Source organism: Scyliorhinus canicula, chromosome 7 (genome assembly GCF_902713615.1).
Source record: "Scyliorhinus canicula chromosome 7, sScyCan1.1, whole genome shotgun sequence".
Classification (NCBI taxonomy): Eukaryota; Metazoa; Chordata; class Chondrichthyes; order Carcharhiniformes; family Scyliorhinidae; genus Scyliorhinus; species Scyliorhinus canicula.
This window is the reverse complement of record NC_052152.1, coordinates 123,441,439-123,461,333: the sequence shown is the minus strand read 5'-3', so window position 1 is coordinate 123,461,333 and position 19,895 is coordinate 123,441,439. Positions and strand designations below refer to the sequence as shown.

At 47.5% G+C, this 19,895-nt stretch overlaps 1 protein-coding gene across 2 annotated transcripts in view; it reads left to right on the top strand.

The window, feature by feature from the left end:
• The window catches only part of epsti1 (epithelial stromal interaction 1), a 117,165-nt gene that overhangs the window by 42,806 nt on the left and 54,464 nt on the right, over positions 1 to 19,895 (top strand). For both annotated transcript variants that reach the window (XM_038802864.1, XM_038802865.1), the window contains exons 4-5: positions 174 to 247; positions 9,658 to 9,815. In XM_038802864.1, coding sequence (XP_038658792.1) covers positions 174 to 247; positions 9,658 to 9,815 — 232 coding nt within the window. The remainder of the gene's footprint in view (positions 1 to 173; positions 248 to 9,657; positions 9,816 to 19,895) is intronic.

The window sequence follows — 19,895 nt, the reverse complement described above, 5'->3', positions numbered from 1 at the left end:
AAGTGTAGAAGATTTTAGTTTAGACTGGCAGCATGGTCGGCACAGGCTTGGAGGGCCGAAGGGCCTGTTCCTGTGCTGTACTTTTCTTTGTTCTTTGTTCTTCTGCATCTGTGCTTCAAATGAAGCATCTGTGCTTCATTTCCATATGTTTACTTCATCTTTTTTTCTTGTAGGTGGAGTCACTTCTGAAGCTGAAGCCCGACGGTTGCAACAAATAAATCTCCGAGGATCCAAGTTCCAACAAAAAGTCTGTCCGAATACAATATGATTCATTGACTTATACCGCAGAGGACGAGGCTGTTCAGCCCGTGCCAGCATGTTAACAGGATTGTGCCATTAGCCTCATTGCCCTGCAGATTTTGTCCTTGTAGCAGTTCTCCATTTTGAATGATGTGATTTAGTCTGTTTTCAGTCCCTCAGACACTATTCCAGATTGTAATAAAACATCAAGAAAAACACTCCTTCTTTCCCTAGAATCATTATAGTGCAAAAGGGGCCCATTTGGCCCATTGAGTCTGCACCAGCCCTCTGAAAGACCACTCTACCTATGTCCATTCCTTCGCCCTATCCCCGTAACCCCATCTATCCTGCAAACCTTTGGACACTAAGGGACAATTTATCATGGCCAATCCATCTAACGTGCATATTTTTGGACTGTGGGATGAAACCGCATCACCCGGAGGAAACCCACGCAGACATTGGGAGGACGTGCAAACTCTACACAGTGACCCAAGGCCAAATTGAACTTGGGTCCCTGGCACTGTGAGGCAGCGCAGCCATGATAACCACTGTACCACCCTCGGGTTCTTTTGCCAATCATTTAAATCTGTTATAAAATTATAATCAAGACTCCAACTGACTGTCTGCAGGTAGCTTGTAGCCTCTGAAGTGCTGATTTGGTTCAAGACGAGAGCTGGATTTTCATCCTGGTTTGGGATCAGCCAGTCGGGCATTTCTGGATGCCATATTCCCAACTTGTAAAACTCAGCCAATTCACCCAGCATTTTGGTCTCAGGATGCTGGGCACAGGCTGGGATTGGGACCAACATCTCCGGAGACGAGCCCAAAGTGGGAATAGAGGCGGGCAGAGGAGAGTGGCTTCCAGATTAGAAGACCAACATTCATTTACTGGGAGGTTGTCCCAGTTAAATTCATGGGGTCCTCTAAACTTCACATCTCACCGGCCCCTTTTCCCTCACCCGCCACCAACCCTGAATTCTCCCTTAAAGCTCCCTTGCCCTGTTATATCTCTCATTCTCCCCCAACTTCACCAACATGCATCCCCATATCCACTCCCTAGTATACACTTGGCACAGAACCAATGAGCCAATACTGGCAAGTCTTTGAAAAGTACAGCACAGGAACAGGCTTTGCCCCTCCAAGCCTGTGTCGACCATGCTGCCCATCTAACTTAAAACCTTTGACGACTTCCGGGGTCCATATCCCACTATTCCCATGCTTTTCATGTATTTGTCAAGACACCCCTTAAATGTCACTATCGTACCTGCTTCTATCATCTCCTCTGGCAGCGGGTTCCAGGTATCCACTACCGTCTGTGTAAAAAAAACTTCGCTCGCACATCTCCTCTACTGTCTCCTATTTACCTCTCTTCCTATTTACCACTCCTTCTTATTTACCCTTTCCAAACCCCTAATAATCTTATACCTCAATCATATCCCCCGCAGTCTTTTCTGCTCTCAAGAAAGCAATCCAAGCCTATCCAGCCACTCCTTGTGGCTCAGGTGCTCCATCCCAGGCAACAACCTGGTGAATCACTTCTGTACCCCATGCAGTGCAATTACCTCCTTCCTCTAGTGAGGTGACCAGAATTGCACTGTACTCCAGCTGTGGCCAAACAAAGTTCTGTACAGCTCCAACATAACCTCCTTGCTCTCATATTTTATGCCAAGACTGTTGAAAGAAAATGTCCCATATGCCTTCTTAACTACCCTATTCATCTGCTATCTTCAGGCAGCTGTGAACAAGGACTCCAAGGTCCATCTGTTCCCTCTGAGCTTCCTAGTGTTCTGCCATTCATTACATATTCCTTTGGCCTGTTTCTTCTTCCAAAATACATCACCTCATACTTATCAGGGTTAAAGGCCTCTGTCCTGTCCATCTATATCTTCCTGTAACCTACGGTCCACTTATTCACTGTTAACATCCTACTAATCTTGATGTCATCTGCAAACTAACTTATCATTCCCCCCACGTTCTTGTCTATATATATATACAACTGGACTCTGGCCTCGAGTTACTCAAACAGTCTTCTGCCACCACCCTTTGTGTCCTATTACTACGCCAGTTTAAGATCCATCTCAAAGAACAAAAAAACAGTACAGCACAGGAACAGGCCCTTCGGCCCTCCAAGCCTGGCCCTCCACGTCGATCACGTGTCCTATCGAGACCAACCACCTGTATCCTTCTGCACCCCATCTGTTCATAGAACAAAGAACAATACAGCACAGGAACAGGTCCTTCAGCCCTCCAAATCTGCGCCGATCATGTGTCCTATCTAGACCAACCGCCTGTAGCCTTCTATACTCCGTCTGTTCATGTGCCTATCCAGATAAGTCTTAAAAGTCGCTAATGTATCTGCCTCAACCTCCTTACTTGGCAGTGCATTCCAGGCCACCACCACCCTCTGTGTAAAAAAACTTCCACCGCACATCTCCACTGAACCTGTTCCCCCTCATCTTGAACTTGTGCCCTCTTGTAATTTTCAATTCCATCCTGGGAAAAAGCCTCCAACTGTTCACCCTATCTATACCCCTCATCATTATATAAACTTCTATCAGGTCGCCCCTCAGCCTCCGTCTCTCTGGGGAGAACAATCCCATTTTATTCAATCTCTTCTCATAGCTAATACCCTCCATACTATGCAACATCCTGGAAAACCTTTTCTGTACTCCAAAGCCTCCACGTCCTTCTGGTAGTGTGGTGACCAGAATTGGACACAGTATTCCAAATGTGACCTAACCAATGTTCTATATAACAGCTGGCTTGAAATGCAGAACAAGGCCATAAGCACGGGTTCAATTCAATTCCCGTACCAGCCTCCCTGAACAGGCGGCGGCGGAATGTGGCAACTCGGGGCTTTTCACAGTAACTTCATTGAAGCCTACTTGCGACAATAAGTGATTATGATTATTATTATTATTAACTGTAACGTAATTTTCAAGTTTTTATATTCGATCCTCATCCTATGAAGGCAAGCATGGCATATGCTTTCTTTCCCACCTTTCCACCTGTGCTGCCACTTTTAGGGATCTGTGGACCTGCACGTCCAGATCTCTCTATGCTCCTGATGGTTCTGCCATTTATTTTATAGCTCCCATCTGAATTGGCTCTACCAAAAGACATCACCTTGAATTTGTCTGGGTTAAATTCCATCTGCCGATTCTCTGCCCAATTTTGCAGCCTAACTATATCCTGCTGTATTCTCTGACAATCTTCATCACTATCCGCAACTCCTGCAATCTTATTAGTATCATTCACAAACTTGCTAATCAAACCCGCTACGTTTTCTTCCTAGTCATTTATATATATTACAAAGGTCCCAGTACTGATCTCTGCGGAACACCACTAATTACAGACTTACGTTTGGAAAAATACCCTTATACTGCTCTCCTCTCCCCAAGGCCAAGCCAACTCTGAATCCATCTAGCCAGTTTACCCCTGACCCCATGTGATTTAATCATATAATTTACAGTGCCGAAGGAGGCCATTCGGCCCATCGAGTCTGCCCCGGCTCTTGGAAATAGCACCCTATTTAAGTCCACACCTCCACCCTATCCCAGTAACCCCATCTCACCTTTTTTCTGGACACAAAGGGCAATTTATCATGGCCAATCCACCCACCTATAGGGGCACCCAGAGGAAACCCACATAAGACACGGGGAGAAATTACAGACTCCCCACAGACAGTGACCCAAGCCGGGAATCGAACCTGGGACCCTGGAGCTGTGAAGCAACTGTGCTAACCACTGTGTGACTGTGCTGCCCTTATAACAATCTTTATTGTCATAAGTAGGCTTACATAAACACTGCAATGACGTTACTGTGAAAATCCCTAAGTCACCACATTCCGGCACCTGCACCCCGCGCCCAGCCTGCACCCAGTGCCCAGCCTGCACCCAGTGCCCAGCCTGCAGCCCGTGCCCAGCCTGTACCCCATGCCGAGCCTGTACCCCGTGCCCAGTCTGCACCCCACGCCCAGCCTCCACACCACGCCCAGCCTGCTCACTGTTGTGTTATGTTATTGCTAGTAACATGTAGGCTCTTCTGAAAGATGTTCCAGACTCGGAGATAGGTTTAATGTATTTATTGAATGATTAACAATTCTCCTAAATGAGTTTGACTCTCTGCTAATCTGCCTCTCTCGTAACTCAGTCTATTCCGCTCACGCTCTTGACCACATGCTCGGGTGTGATGTTGCTGTTCATCAACCCTGTCCTACTCTCTAGGTCTCTGACGGTGGAAGAGGCAGAGCCTGTGTGCCTTGTCCTTTTTATATAGGTCATGTAGTGCTGCCTTGTGATAATGCCACCTCTGGGTGTCCTGATTACCCATTGGTTGTGTCCTATTCTAATGACCCATTGGTTGCGTCATTACATCTGTGGTGCTCCCTCTAGTGGTTACTTAGTTGTAGTGAATATACATTAATCCCTTGTGTATGTACAGTAATGCATATCACTACCGTGAGGGGCCTCATGGTAGCATGGTGGTTAGCATCAATGCTTCACAGCTCCAGGGTCCCAGGTTCGATTCCCGGCTGGGTCACTGTCTGTGTGGAGTCTGCACGTCCTCCCCGTGTGTGCGTGGGTTTCCTCCGGGTGCTCCGGTTTCCTCCCACAGTCCAAAAGATGTGCGGGTTAGGTGGATTGGCCATGCTAAATTGCCCGTAGTGTAAGGTTAATGGGGGGATTGTTGGGTTACGGGTATACGGGTTACGTGGGTTTAAGTAGGGTGATCATTGCTCGGCACAACATCGAGGGCCGAAGGGCCTGTTCTGTGCTGTACTGTTCTAAATTCTAAATCCCCCCCTTCTTTCTTGTTACATATTTTCTGTACTTTGTTAAAGAAAATTGTACAAAAAAGGTAGATAAATGATGACATGTACAAGTTGTGATGATATTGATGATGATACAATACCAATTAACATTTCTGAGTCCAATCTTATGAAGTTGTTCGGTTGAGTGCTTTTCTTCTGTTGTTGTAGTGATGTTGATGTTGGCATTCCCTTGTGAACATTGTCAGTGTTCTTGTGTTTAAGTAACCACAAAGTCATGAGATGTTCGAATAGTCGAATCACTTTTTTTGTCTGATTTACACTTTTTTCTATGCTTGTGTTAGCGATTCTGTATGTCATCATTGTTGTCTGATCTGCACTTTTTTCTGTATTTGCAGTATTGATACTGTATGTCATCTGCTTTGAAAGCTGGTTTGCTTGTTTGTAGTGGAACAAATGTGAATCTGTGATATTCATTGCCATGCCATGGTATGTTTGTACTCTTGCCATTGTTTTGAGCTGTGCTGTTACATTGTCCTTCATGTGCAGAGTTGTACCATGTCGTACAAGTTGTTGTTTCATTGTTGTTGTTTTTGTTGCGCTCAATGACTGTTCCGTGTGCATAATTCGAGTCATTCTCAAAGTTACTTGTGTCAGTGTCCTTTGTGCTATCTGATGCTTCATTGAGCGTGTCTTCTTGAGGACTCTGAGAATGATCGGATGTTGCATTGATCTTGGTGACATCACTCCTTTGTGGTTGATGTGATTCCTCTTTGATTCCTTGGTGCTCCTCTTCTGGAGTCATTTCTGGTTCACTTGAATCATCCTTGGTTTCTTGATGCTCTTTATCTGGAGTCAAAATCTTCAAGATTTCATTTTCTTGTGGATAGGCTCGAGTGGATGAGGTTTTAATTGATGTGGTCTACTGGACTCAAGAGTAGTTTCACTTTGATTGTTGAGTGCTTCTGGACATACGAGCTGAGATCTGTTGGTCTCGTTGTGATCTTGCACATTTTGTATGGGAATTGTGATTTCTTTGTCACTTGTCTCACACAGTCAGTAGACATTTAGTGTCTTTTATTGGTTAAATGAGGTGGGTAGACTTTCATAGTCTGCTGCTGGTTGCTCAGATAAGGTTGATAGACCTTCATGGTCCTGTTCATGCATGGACTTCGCTGTTGAGTCTTGAGTTGCTTCCATTGTGGAGTCTGTCAACGAGCTCTCTGTGGAGGCTTGTATCGCTCTCTGTGTGGAGTCTTTCATCGTTCCCTGTGTGGAGTCGTGCAGTGGTCTCGCTGTGGAGTCGATCTGTGCGCTCTCAACGGAGCCGTTCAGTTGCTTGTGTGTGGAGTCGGAGACTCTTCGTGGTGCATGGACCACTGGTTTGGCGTCAGACCGCAGCAGAATCCTGTACTCGTGGGTCAGGATGTCGTCGATGCTGGGCTGAGGATCCGGACGAGATGGCGTCGTGGTGTAGACCTGTCGGATGAGGTTCAGTTCCTTGATGGCATGCACACCAAGCAGGGACGCCCTATCTGGCTGAACAATCTCGAAGCAGAGGCTTGTCTGTATGTGTCGGTTGGACACTGTCAGGTGACAGGACCCCAGTGCCGCAATTGCATTGCCAGTGTAGTCCTGGAGTTTGCAGGCAGCTGGAAAGGAGCTTGGGAGCCTTCTTGATTCTCGTGAAGTCCGACTGCGAGATCAGGTTGGCAGAGACACCTGTGTGCAGTTTGAACTGGATGGGTCATTGGTTGACATCCATCACTACATTCCATTCATCCTCGAAATCCAAGGCAAGGATTGACAGGACCTGCGATATGGGGCCTCACGGTAGCATGGTGGTTAGCATCAATGCTTCACAGCTCCAGGGTCCCAGGTTCGATTCCCGGCTGGGTCACTGTCTGTGTGGAGTCAGCACGTCCTCCCCGTGTGTGCGTGGGTTTCCTCCGGGTGCTCCGGTTTCCTCCCACAGTCCAAAGATGTGCGGGTTAGGTGGATTGGCCATGCTAAATTGCCCGTAGTGTAAGGTTAATGGGGGGATTGTTGGGTTACGGGTATACGGGTTACGTGGGTTTAAGTAGGGTGATCATTGCTCGGCACAACATTGAGGGCCGAAGGGCCTGTTCTGTGCTGTACTGTTCTATGTTCTATGTTCTATGTTCTATGTCTGGTGTGGCATAGTCGCATTCATCCTCGAAATCCAAGGCAAGGATTGACGGGACCTGCGATATGTCTGGTGTGTCATTGTCGCGTTCATCCTCGAAATCCAAGGCAAGGATTGACGGGACCTGCGATATGTCTGGTGTGGCATAGTCGCGTTCATCCTCGAAATCCAAGGCAAGGATTGACGGAACCTGCGATATGTCTGGTGTGTCATTGTCGCGTTCATCCTCGAAATCCAATGCAAGGATTGACGGGACCTGCGATGTGCCTGGTGTGTCATTGTTGCGTTCATCCTCGAAATCCAAGGCAAGGATTGACGGGACATGCGATGTGCCCGGTGTGGTGTATTCGCACTTCGTAATGACGACTACTCAGTATGCGTTATCCAGGTAGTCATCATCTGGATCTGTAGCATTGCCTTGTTCTAGGATGCTGCAGAGATTATTTTCAACTGCTGGCAGAAATTCATGTATTGTTCTGTCTTTCGAGGTGAAAGAATTGTGTTTTGTGGCTTTAAAACACTTCTTTTGATTTTCGGACATTTCCCCTTTAAGTGGGCGTGGTCCGGGGCCTCTGACGTCATGACGCTCATGATGCCATGCGTAGGACTCAATTGTGCATGCACACGCCGAGGTTCCTTTACTTTTCGCAACTGCGGATGAGCGGCATCTCGCTCATGCGCAAAACACCGTTTTGCCGGTTTGCGTCTTTTAGGGAAGTGCGCATGTGCGGACTGGTCAGACTGCGCAAGATGGGTGCCATTCAAAACTGCCATCTTCTTCTTCATAAACCCTGCCTCTGCCTCATGGTGAGTATTCATGCCATTCTTACCTATTTCGTTAGTGTTCACCTCGCAGTGGCTGTTTAATTTGTCCAGGATGGTCTGGAATCTTGTTTTGTCCTGCCCTTCTGAGGACTGAAACGAGTTGAAGATATCTATCGCATGTTCACCCGCGATGGTGAGTAGAAGATCTATCTTCCGAGCATCGGCCGTGCTATTTAGGCCGGATGCTTCCATGTATAGTTGGAATTTCTGTTTGAACGAACGCCAGCTAGCACTTAGATTGCCTATGGTCCTGAGTTGATGAGGAGCCTGAATCTTGTCCATCGTGCATAATATCCACTCATGTATGTCATGAGATGCAGACAGGCAGTGATTGACACACAGGATAACCAATGAAAACACATGACACAGAACAACCAATCACCAGGCAGGGCACCACCACTATAAAGCCCACAGGGCATTAAGGCTCTCCCTCTCACAGGACACGGCTAGGGAGATAGTAGCAGTGCACAGGCCAATGAACATCATCACCATGTGATAGAGAGCTAGTCTGGTCAAGCCAGTAGGAGGTTATCAGTTAGGTTAATAGAGTGTCAACCCACAGCAGATTATTTACAGCAATCAACAGGTTCAATGAAACAGTGTTGGATCATCTCCTGTGTCGGAAGCCTGTTTCTCGTTTTACTGCATCCAGTTGCAGTCGATGTTAGACCAACACAGATAACACATCAGTGCCTGAATTAGTTTGCTGGTTGTCTCTAACCTTGCTGAGTTGAACGAGGGAGATTGAACAGTCACTCCTGTACCATGTTGTGTTATGTTATTGCCAGTAACATCAGCTTCCACTTGATGTAGGCTCTGCTGAAAGATGCTCCAGACTCCGAGATAGGTTTAACCTATTTATTGAACGATTGACAATTCTCCTAAATGAGTTTGACTCTCTGCTAATCTGCCTCTCTGGTAACTCAGTCTATTCCGCTAACTGTACATGTTTGCGGGCAGCACGGTGGCTCAGTGGGTTAGCCCTGTAGCCTCACGGTGCTGAGGTCCCAAGTTCGATCCTGGCTCTGGGTCCGTGTGGAGTTTGCACATTCTCCCCGTGTTTGCGTGGGTTTTGCCCCCACAACCCAAAGATGTGCAGGTTAGGTGGATTGGCCACGCTAAATTGCCCCTTAATTGGAAAAAATGAATTGGGTACTCTAAATTTATTTTTAAAAAACTATCCATGTTTGCTCTTGACCACGTGCTAGGGTGTGATGTTGCTGTTCATCAACCCTGTCCTACTCTCTAGGTCTCTGATGGTGGAAGAGGCAGAGCCTGTGTGCCTTGTCCTTTTCATATGGGTCATGTAGTGCCCCCTTGTGGTAATGCCGCCTCTGGGTGTCCTGATTACCCATTGGTTGTGTCCTGTTCTAATGACCCATTAGTTGCGTGTCTGCACATCATGACATCTCTGGTGCTCCCTCTAGTGGTTACTTAATTGTAGTGTATTTACATTAACCCCTTGTGTATGTACAAGTGAGGCATATCACGACACACGCCACGGCCGGCCTGCACCCCATGTCCAGCCTGCACCTCACACCCAGCCTGCACCCCTTTACCCATGCGTAGTCTGTACCCTTGTTACTCCGTTCATACCCAGGGTGTAAATCAGCAACAGTTGATTGTTTCATAAATTATTTCTTTTTTTCATCAGGCTAGGAAAGAAGAATATGATTGGAAAAAGAAAGAAGCTGAAGAGCTCGAATATCAGAAGAAGAAAGAGATTCAGAGGGAAAAAGCAAATAAGCTGCTGGAGAAGCAAAGGCAAGCGGAAGAACAGAGGAGAGCCCATCTCCAAGCGGAACACTACCAGTGAGTTTCAAATACAAATTCAAATAGAGAATCTTAGCAACTGACATTTCTGGGGCAAGTAACAAACCTTCAGGATCATGCAGTACGAGTGCAACCCATCCCAGATTGTTGATGGAAGTGGAGACGGTCAATGAATTTTCAGCTGAACACAGGCTGGGGTTTAACTCGCAGGTCACTCTGCAATGAAGAGACCCATCCACAATTACAGTACCTTTTAATGGAGGAAGAGGGTGGTTAGAATCATCCTGTGATGGTTTATTCTATTATAAAATTATTACTTTCCCATTCATCTCTGTCATATGTCCATGGAATTTTGTAATTGTAGAATCCCTAAAGTGCCGTTTGGTGTATCGAGTCTGCACCGATCCTGTGAAGGAGCACCTTATCTAGGCCCAGTCTCCTCTTCCATCCCTGTAACTCCACAGCTCCACCTAACCTGCACATCTTTGGACTGTGGGAAACTCACGCAGACATGGGGAGAACGTGCAAACTCTCCACACAGACAGTCATCCGAGGCTGAAATTGAACCCGGGTCCCTGGCGCTGTGAGGCAGCAGCATACTGTGCCACTATGCTGCTCTCGTATCATTTGTTTTCTTAATTCTTTCATACCCTGGGTCAGTTCCAGCCCCACAGACCCCGGAATCCCAACATAAGTGAATTAACTACTAATTTGTGTATTTTCCTGAGATCTTTAACCCTTGACTTCTCCAATAAGTTACAGGAACCAGATTTATGAGTAAAGCATTTAAAACTGTTTATTTATAACAAGAGTAAAAGGTGAACATATAATGGAACAATGGTCTACTAGTTTACCTATTCTCAAAACCCCGCCCACCCTCCACCCAGACACATACAAGACAAACAGACAGACACACCATGAAGGGGCCAGGAAAGGTTCAACATTTTTTTATTATTTTTTAAAATTTAGAGTACCCAATTATTTTTTCCAATTAAGGGGCAATTTAGTGTGGCCAATCCACCTATTTTACACATCTTTGGGTTGTGGGGGTTGAAACCCACGCAGACACAAGGAGAACATGCAAACTCCACACGGACAGTGACCCAGGGCCGGGATTCGAACCCAGGTCCTCAGCGCCATAGGCAGCAATGCTAACCACTGTGCCACCGTGCTGCCCGAGGAAAGGTTCAAAAATAACAGGGATTAAGAGGTATGATAGATTTGAGGATCTTGGCTGCTGAGGTTGAGGTCCTGGTAGGTGGCGCTCTCTTCAGAATGCGAGGTGCTGCAAACCATCTGTGAGTTTGGATCTTTTAAGGACTACCATCCATCAGAACACCCACACTGCAGGTCTTCCTCTGGGGAATAGTCTTCACACAGGAGGTTCAGGTCTGTGCAATTCTATCTTGAAACCACCAGATAGACTTTCAGTCCCCCTGAGATAATATTGGAGTTTTCTCCCTGCGAGTTTACAACAGATTTTACATCCACTCTGCAGTGCAACTGCTTGTCTGTACTCTGTGCCCTTGTTGTCTAATCAATTCCCAATAGAAACATAGAAAATAGGAGCAGGAGGACGTCATTCGGCCCTTTGAGCCTGCTCCACCGACCATTATGATCATGGCTGATCATCCAACTGAATAGCCTAATCTCGCTTTCACCCATATCCTTTATCCCCTTTGCCCTAAGTGCTTCTTGAAAACAGGCAATATTTTGGCCTAAACTACTTCTGTGATAACAAATTCCACAGGCTCACCACTCTCTGGTTGAACACATTTCTCATCATCTCTGTCCTAAATGGTTTACCTCCTATCCTCATACTGTGACCCCTGGTTCTGGACACACCCACTATCACATTCCTGCATCGACCCTGTCTAGTTCTGTTGGAACTTTATAGTTTTTTATGAGATCCCCTCCTCATTCTTCTGAACTCCAATGAATGTAATCCTAGCAGATCCTCCTCGCACGTCAGTCCCGCCATCCCAGGAATCAGTCTGGTAAACCTTTGTATCCTGTCTGCCAACCAGTATCCATCTCAATACACGATCCCCATCCTATGTCCTTTAATTTTACAAATTAATCTCTTATGCGGAACTTTGTCAAAAGCCTTATGAAAGTCCAAATGTACCACATCCGCTGGCTCCCTCTTGTCAACTCTACTGGTTACATCCTTGAAGAATTCAAGTAGATTTGTCCAACATGATTTCCTTTCATGAATCCCTGCTGACTACTTTCTAAGTGAACAGCTATAACATCTTTGATAATGAATTCTGGAATTTTCCCCTCTGGTGACGTCAGACTTACTAGTCGATAATTTTCTGTTTTCTCTCACCTCCCTTTTTAAATAGTGGAGTTACATTCGCTCCCCCCAATCTGCAGGAACTGTTCCAGAGTCTATAGAATCCTGCAAGATGACTACCAAAGCATCCACTATTTCTGGAGCCATTTCCTTAAGTACTCTGGGATATAGATTATCAGGCCCTCAGGATTTATCAGCCTTTAATCCCATCAATTTCCCAATACCATTTCTACTAATATTGGTCTCCTTCAGTTCCTCCCCTTCACTAAACCCTGCATTCCCCAGGTATATGATTTTGTCCTCATTTGTGAAGACAGAACCAAAGTATGTGTTTAAAGAACGAAGAACAAAGAAAAGTACAGTACAGGAACAGGCCTGCGCTTTCCAAGCCTGCGCCGACCATGCTGCCCGTCTAAACTAAAATCTTCTACACTTCCGGGATCCGTATCCCTCTATTCCCATCCTATTCATGTATTTGCCAAGATGCCCCTTAAACGTCACTATCGTCCCTGCTTCCACCACCTCCTCCGGCAGCGTGTTCCAGGCACCCACCACCCTCTGTGTAAAGAAAACTTGCCTCGTACATCTCCTCTAAACCTTGCCCCTCGCACCTTAAACCTATGCCCCTAGTAATTGACCCCTCTACCCTGTGGAAAAGCCTCTGACTATCCACTCTGTCTATGCCCCTCATAATTTTGTAGACCTCTATCAGGTCGCCCCTCAACCTCACTCGTTCCAGTGAGAACAAACCAAATTTATTCAACTTTTCCTCATAACTAATGCCCTCCATACCAGGCAACATCCTGGTTGAGTTGCTCAGCCATTTCTCTGTCCCCTATTATATAGTCTTCCGTTTCTGATTGTCAGGGACCTACGTTTGTCTTCACCAATCTTTTTCTCTTCATGTGCTCATAGAAGCTTTTACAGTCAGTTTTTATGTTCCCTGCAAGTTTACTCTCATACTCTATTCTTCCCCATCTTCGTCAATCATTTGGTCCTTCTTTGCTGAATTCTAAACAGCTCCCAATCCTCAGATCCTTGGTTTTTCTTGGCCAATTTGGATGTTTCTTTCTTGGATCGGATACTATCTCTAATTTCCCTTGTAAGCCATGAATTGGCCACCTTTCCCATTTTACTTTTATGCTAGATAGGGATAAACAATTGTTGCAGTTCCTCCATGCGTTTCCCGAATGTCTGCCATTGCCTTTCCACCATCATCCCTTAAAGTAATGTTTCCCAATCTATTATAGCCAACTTGAACCTCATACCATTGTGTGTCTGACAGATGTCCAAAACCGCCAGAGCCCCCGCCACGCTCTTAGTAGGAGAATACGAAAACAGGATTTTCTCAGTAGGGGACTATTGGTTTAACCCTTCGGCGATTAGCACAGACGCCACCATTAGGCAAGTATTAACCACACACAAAGGTGCATTTGCCCAACACAAGCACGACTGTGGGCAGATTCCAGGTACGATTATGATCTCAGGTCCCGACCTCAAACCAGAGAAACGAGATGGATTTTCACAGCAGGCTGAGGGCGAAATTTTAAAGCTAATTTACAGTCTGTTAAGTCAAGGAGTGATTTGACCCATAGTTTCCACTAATAATGCCCCGATTTGGCCCGTAGACGTTTCATGGCGACGCACCATTGACTACCGCGAACTAAACAAAGTCACCCCTTTAATGGCCCCCACCGTTGCCATGAGTCTCACGACCATGCTTAAGCAGGGAGTGCAAGCAAAGTATTTCACCGTGCTGGATATCAGCAATGGGGCGCGATTCTCCCAACGGGAGACTAAGTGCCGATGACGGAGTGAAACCTGGAGTGTTTCACTCCGGCGTCGGATGCCGCTCCTCGCCCCCTATTCTCTCTCTCCCCCCCCCCCCCCCCCCCCCCCCCCCCCCCCCCCCCCCCCCCCCCCCCCCCCCCCCAGGAGCGGTGGCCCGTGAATCCGAGCGCCCGGCCTTGACGCTTGCGTAAAAGCGGTGCGCCCGGAATGACATGGCCGGCGGCGCCGAAGTGACGTCAGCCGCGCATGCGCAGGTTGGCCGGCGCCAACTCGCGCATGTGCGGTTGCTGTCTTTCCCTCCGCTGCCCCGCAAGACATGGCGGCTTGATCTTGCGGGGCGGCGGAGGGAAAAGAGTGCGTCTTTTAGAGACGCCGGCCCGACGATCGGTGGGCACCGATCGCGGGCCAGACTTCTCCTGAGCACGCCCGTGGTGCTCGATCCTCCCTCCGCCCCCCCACAGGCCCCACACTCGCACGCTGTTCACGCCGGCAGCGACCAGGTGTGGTTGACGCCGGCATGACCCAGTTGGGTTCGGCAGGCCGCTCGGCCCATCTGGGCCGGAGAATCGCCGGTCACCGTGAGAAACGGCGAGCAGCGATTCTCCGAGCGACCTGTCGAGAAACGCGACACGCCATTTTTTGGGGGGGGTGGGAGAATCGCGGGGGTTGCCAGGGCGGCGTGGCGTGATTCGCCCGGCCCTCCTATGATTCTTTCACCCGGCGTGGGGTGCGGAGAATCGCGCCCATGGTTTTTGGTCCATTCCCCTAGATCAGGCTTGCCAGTATAAATTTGCATTCACATTTTAAGGACAATAGTACATGTGGACGTGTCTCCCCCACGGCTTCCATAATTCCCCCTCCATTTTCCACAGACAGCTAGCTGCTGGTCTTTCCAAATTCTCCTGCCCCAATTGCCTAATTCAGTATGTAGACAACCCGCTCCTGCAAACCGATACCAGGGAAGAGCACGTGGCTCTATTGGCCGAATTACTAACCCTGCTCCAGTCCATCGGATGTAAGGTAAACCCCAAAAAGGCATACATATTGAGGCAAGAGAGCAAGGCAGATAGTGCAGGAATCTCCTGAGGCCATTCCCCTGCAGAACAGATATACCATTTTGGATACTGTTGAGAGGAATGGCCTCTCAGGGGAAACAGCAACAGCCAAACCCGTGGCACCATGGTTGGTTCTGCTGCAGAGGGGATGGGTGATAATTGTGACAGTGCAATAGTTATAGGGGATTCAATTGTAAGGGGAATAGACGGCCATTTCTGTCGCTGCCAGCGAGACTCCTGGATGGAATGTTGCCTCCCTGGTGCTAGGGTCACGGATGTCTTGGAGTGTGTGCAGGACATTCTGGAAGGGGAGGGTGGACAGCCAGTGGTCGTGGTATACATCGGTAGAAATGACATAGGTAAAAAAAAGGGATGAGGTCCTAAAAGCAGAATACAGGGAGATAGGAAGGAAGTTAAGAAATCGGACCTCGAACGTAGTGATCTCAGGATTACTACTGGTGCCATGTGCTAGTCGGAGTAGAAATGACAGGATATATAGGATGAATACATGGCTGGAGGATGGTGTCAGGGGGAGGGTTTCAGATTCCTGGGGCATTGGGATCGGTTCTGGGGGAGGTGGGACATGTACAAACTGGACGGGTTACACTTGGGCAACTGGAACTGATGTCCTCGGGGGGCTATTTGCTAGAGCAGCTGGGGAGTGTTTAAACTAATGTGGCAGGGGGATGGGAACCGATGCAGGAAGTCAGAAGGTCGTAAAACAGGGACAGAAACAAAAGGCAGTAAGGGGGAAAGTGTAAGGCAGAGAAGCCATAGTCAAAAATCAAAAGTACAAGGTACAGTGACTGAGGGGAGCTCAGTGAATAGGCCCAGTAATACCAAATGGAATAAAACGGGAAGTAAAAACATAAATAGAAAGCGACGCGGCAGGTTGTTACATGAAGATATGGGTTGGATTGGATTGGATTGGATTTGTTTATTGTCACGTATACAGTGTACAGTGAAAAATATTTTTCTGCAAGCAGCTCAACAGATCATTCAGTACATGGGAAGAAAAGGGAATTAAACAAAATTCAAGAAAATACATAATAGGGCAACACAAGATATACAATGTAACTACATAAGCATTGGCATCGGATGAAGCATACAGGGTGTAGTGTTAATGAGGTCAGTCAATAAGAGGGTCATTGCGGAGTCTGGTGACAGTGGGGAAGAAGCTGTTTTTGAGTCTGTTCGTGTGTGTTCTCAGACTTCTGTATCTCCTGCCCGATGGAAGAAGTTGGAAAAGTGAGTAAGCCGGGTGGGAGGGATCCTTGATTATGCTGCCCGCTTTCCCCAGGCAGCGGGAGGTGTAGATGGAGTCCATAGATGGGAGGCAGGTTCGTGTGATGGACTGGGCGGTATTCACGACTCTCTGAAATTCCTTGCGGTCCTGGGCCGTGCAGTTGCCATACCAGGCTGTGATGCAGCCCGATAGGATGCTTTCTATGGTGCATCTGTAAAAGTTGGTAAGGGTTAATGTGGACATGCCGAATTTCCTTAGTTTCCTGAGGAAATATAGGCGCTGTTGTGCTTTCTTGGTGATAGCATCGACGTGAGTGGACCAGGACAGATTTTTGGTGATGTGCACCCCATGGAATTTGAAACTGCTAACCGTCTCCACCTCGGCCCCGTTGATGCTGTCAGAGGTGTGTACAGTACTTTGCTTCCTCAAGTCAATGACCAGCTCTTTAGTTTTGCTGGCATTGAGGGAGAGATTGTTGTCATTCCACCACTCCACCAGGTTCTCTATCTCCCTCCTGTATTCTGACTCATCGTTATTCGAGATCCGGCCCACTATGGTCGTATCGTCAGCAAACTTGTAGATGGAGTTGGAACCAAGTTTTGCCACGCGGCCGCATGTACAGGGAGTAGAGTAGGGGGCTAAGTACGCAGCCTTGCGGGGCACCGGTATTGAGGACTATTGTGGAGGAGGTGTTGGTGTTCATTCTTACTGATTGTGGTCTGTTGGTCAGAAAATCGAGGATCCAGTTGCAGAGTGGAAAGCCAAGTCCTAGGTTTTGGAGCTTTGATATGAGCTTGGCTGGGATTATGGTGTTGAAGGCTGAGCTGTAGTCAATAAATAGGAGTCTGATGTAGGAGTACTTGTTTTCGAGATGCTCTAGGGATGAGTGTAGGGCCAGGGAAATGGCAGCTGATGTGGACCAGTTGCGACGGTATGCGAATTGAAGTGGGTCAAGGCATTCCGGGAGTATGGAGGTGATGCGCTTCATGATCAGCCTCTCGAAGTACTTCATTACAACTGATGTCGGGGCCACCGGGCGGTAGTCATTGAGGCACGTTGCCTGGTTCTTCTTTGGTACCGGTATGATGGTGGTCTTCTTGAAGCAGGTGGGGACCTCGGAGTGGAGTAGGGACAGGTTAAAGATGTCTGTGAATACCTCTGTCAGCTGGTCCGCGCAGGCTCTGAGTGCACGACCAGGGATCCCGTCCGGGCCCTTCGCCTTCTGCGGGTTCACTTTCAGGAAGGCCGATCTGACTTCAGAAGCTGTGATGGTGGGTATGGGTGAATTATGGGCTGCTGGGGCCCTCAACAGCGGATTGTTGGTTACCTGCTCGAACCAAGCATAGAATGCATTAAGTTCATTGGGGAGGGGTGCGCTGCTGCCAGAGATATTGCTCGGCTTCGCTTTGTAGCGAACGACTTGGAAAATTAGGAGAAAAGTTAAGAGGAAAAATAACTTAGGAGAAGTTACTGATCAAAGTGTTGACATTCAAAACAGAGGTATAAAAGCCAACATAAGTGTACTTTACCTGAATGCACGTAGTATTCGGAATAAGGTAAATGAGTTGATGGCGCAAAACATCGTGAATGACTATGATTTAGTGGCCGTTACTGAAACATGGTTAAAGGATGGTCACGACTCGGAGTTAAATATCCAAGGGTATCAAACTATTCGGAAGGACAGAGTGGATGGTAAGGGAGGTGGTGTAGCTCTGTTATTTAAGGATGACATCCGGGCAATAGTAAGGGATGACATCGGTGCTATGGAGGATAAGGTTGTGTGACAGTTGAGGAGTATTTATCTAAGATCTTTCTAATGAAATGAAAATTGCTTATTGTCACAAGTAAGCTTCAAATGAAGTTAATGTGAAATACCCCTAGTTGCCACATTCTGGCGCCTGTTCGGGGAGGCTGCTATGGGAATTGAACCGTGCTGTTGGCCTGCCTTGGTCTGCTTTAAAATCCAGCGATTTAGCCCTGTGCTAAACCAGCAATTAGTCGAGGTTGTAAGCTACCAGACAAGGTATTGTGAATATCTAAAGTAAGACTCGCTATATGGGAGATCTAATTATAGTATACACAGTGTGCCTTGCATTCACTACCTTCAGTGTACAGAGACTGTGACTTAGGTGACTATTTTATCCTTAACGCTGACTAAATATTTCTAATTCTTGAGAGCTAGACTGGGCAAGTGACCCTCCAGATAGCCTCAAATGGTGAGAATATGATGAGTCTTAGTTAAATGTCACTCTTACTTATTAAAATAGACACGGATCTGTATGGTAAAATATATACGCAATTTATTTAAAGAAAAAAGGGTAATACAAGTGTTTTAATAAATGATACAGTTTGGAAGATACAGGATATGTGATGAGTTAGCCTCTGAGCTTCTTTAACTACATATTTTCTTAAACTACTAACATTTCATACTTACAATGACTAGTAGTTCTCGGAGCTCGACACTCAATCAAGAGCAGAGTTCAACGAGTCGAGATAGCAGTTTGAACACCCAGTAATATCCTAAAAAACTCTTCAAGCGAAACTCTAACTTTCGCAGCTTTTTTTTTTAACAAAACAATTTTATTGAGGTAGTTTTTGGCTTTATAAACAGTTACAGACATCATCAGAAAGGAAGCAAAAAAGGCAAAAATGTGCAAACATCCACGTACTTTCAATACTTCCATCGTAACATATTGCACAAGCCCGCTCCCCTCCCACCGGTACTACCCGCCATATTTTCCCTCCTACTCTACTCTACCCCCCCCCCACCCCCCCTCCCCCCACCCCCCTGCTGACGCTCACTCTCCCGCAAAGAAGTCAATAAATGGTTGCCACCTCCGGGTGAACCCCTGCACAGATCCCCTCAAGGCGAACTTAATTTTTTCCATCCCCAGGAAACTCGACATGTCCGCAAGCCACCACTCAGTCTTCGGGGGCTTTGAGTCCCTCCACGCCAATAATATTCGTCGCCGGGCTATCAGGGAAGCAAAGGCCAACACATCGGCCTCTTTCTCCACCGGACGCCCGGGTCTTCCGAAACCCCAAAAATTGCCACCCTTGGACTCATCACCACCCTTGTTTTTAGCACCTGGGACATGACCCCCGCAAATCCCTCCCAGTACCCCCTCAGCTCAGGGCATGCCCAAAACATGTGAACATGGTTCGCTGGTCCTCCCGCGCACCTAGCGCATTTGTCCTCTATCCCGAAAAATTTGCTCATCCGAGCCACCGTCATATGGGCCCGGTGAACGACCTTAAATTGGATCAGCCCGAGCCTAGCACATGTCGCGGTCGAGTTTACCCTACTCAGGGCCTCTGCCCACAGCCCATCCTCCATTTCCCCACCTAGCTCCTCCTCCCATTTAAGTTTCAGTTCCTCTGTCTGGGACCCTTCCTCCTTCATGAGCACCTTATATATACCCGAGACTCTGCCCTCCCCTTCGTCCCTCGCAGAGACTATTCTGTCTAGGATCCCCATTGGCGGGAGGCGCGGGAAAGATGGGACCTGTCTACGAACAAAGTCCCGCAACTGTAGGTATCTAAAATCATTTCCCCTTACCAACCCAAATTTCTCCTCCAAGCTCCTCAAACTCGCGAAGCTCCCTTCCAGGAACATATCACCCACCCTTCCCGCCCCTGCTCGCCGCCATACTCGGAACCCCCCATCCATACTGCCGGGGGCAAACCGATGGTTGTCGCAGATTGGCACCCAGACAGACGCCCCCATC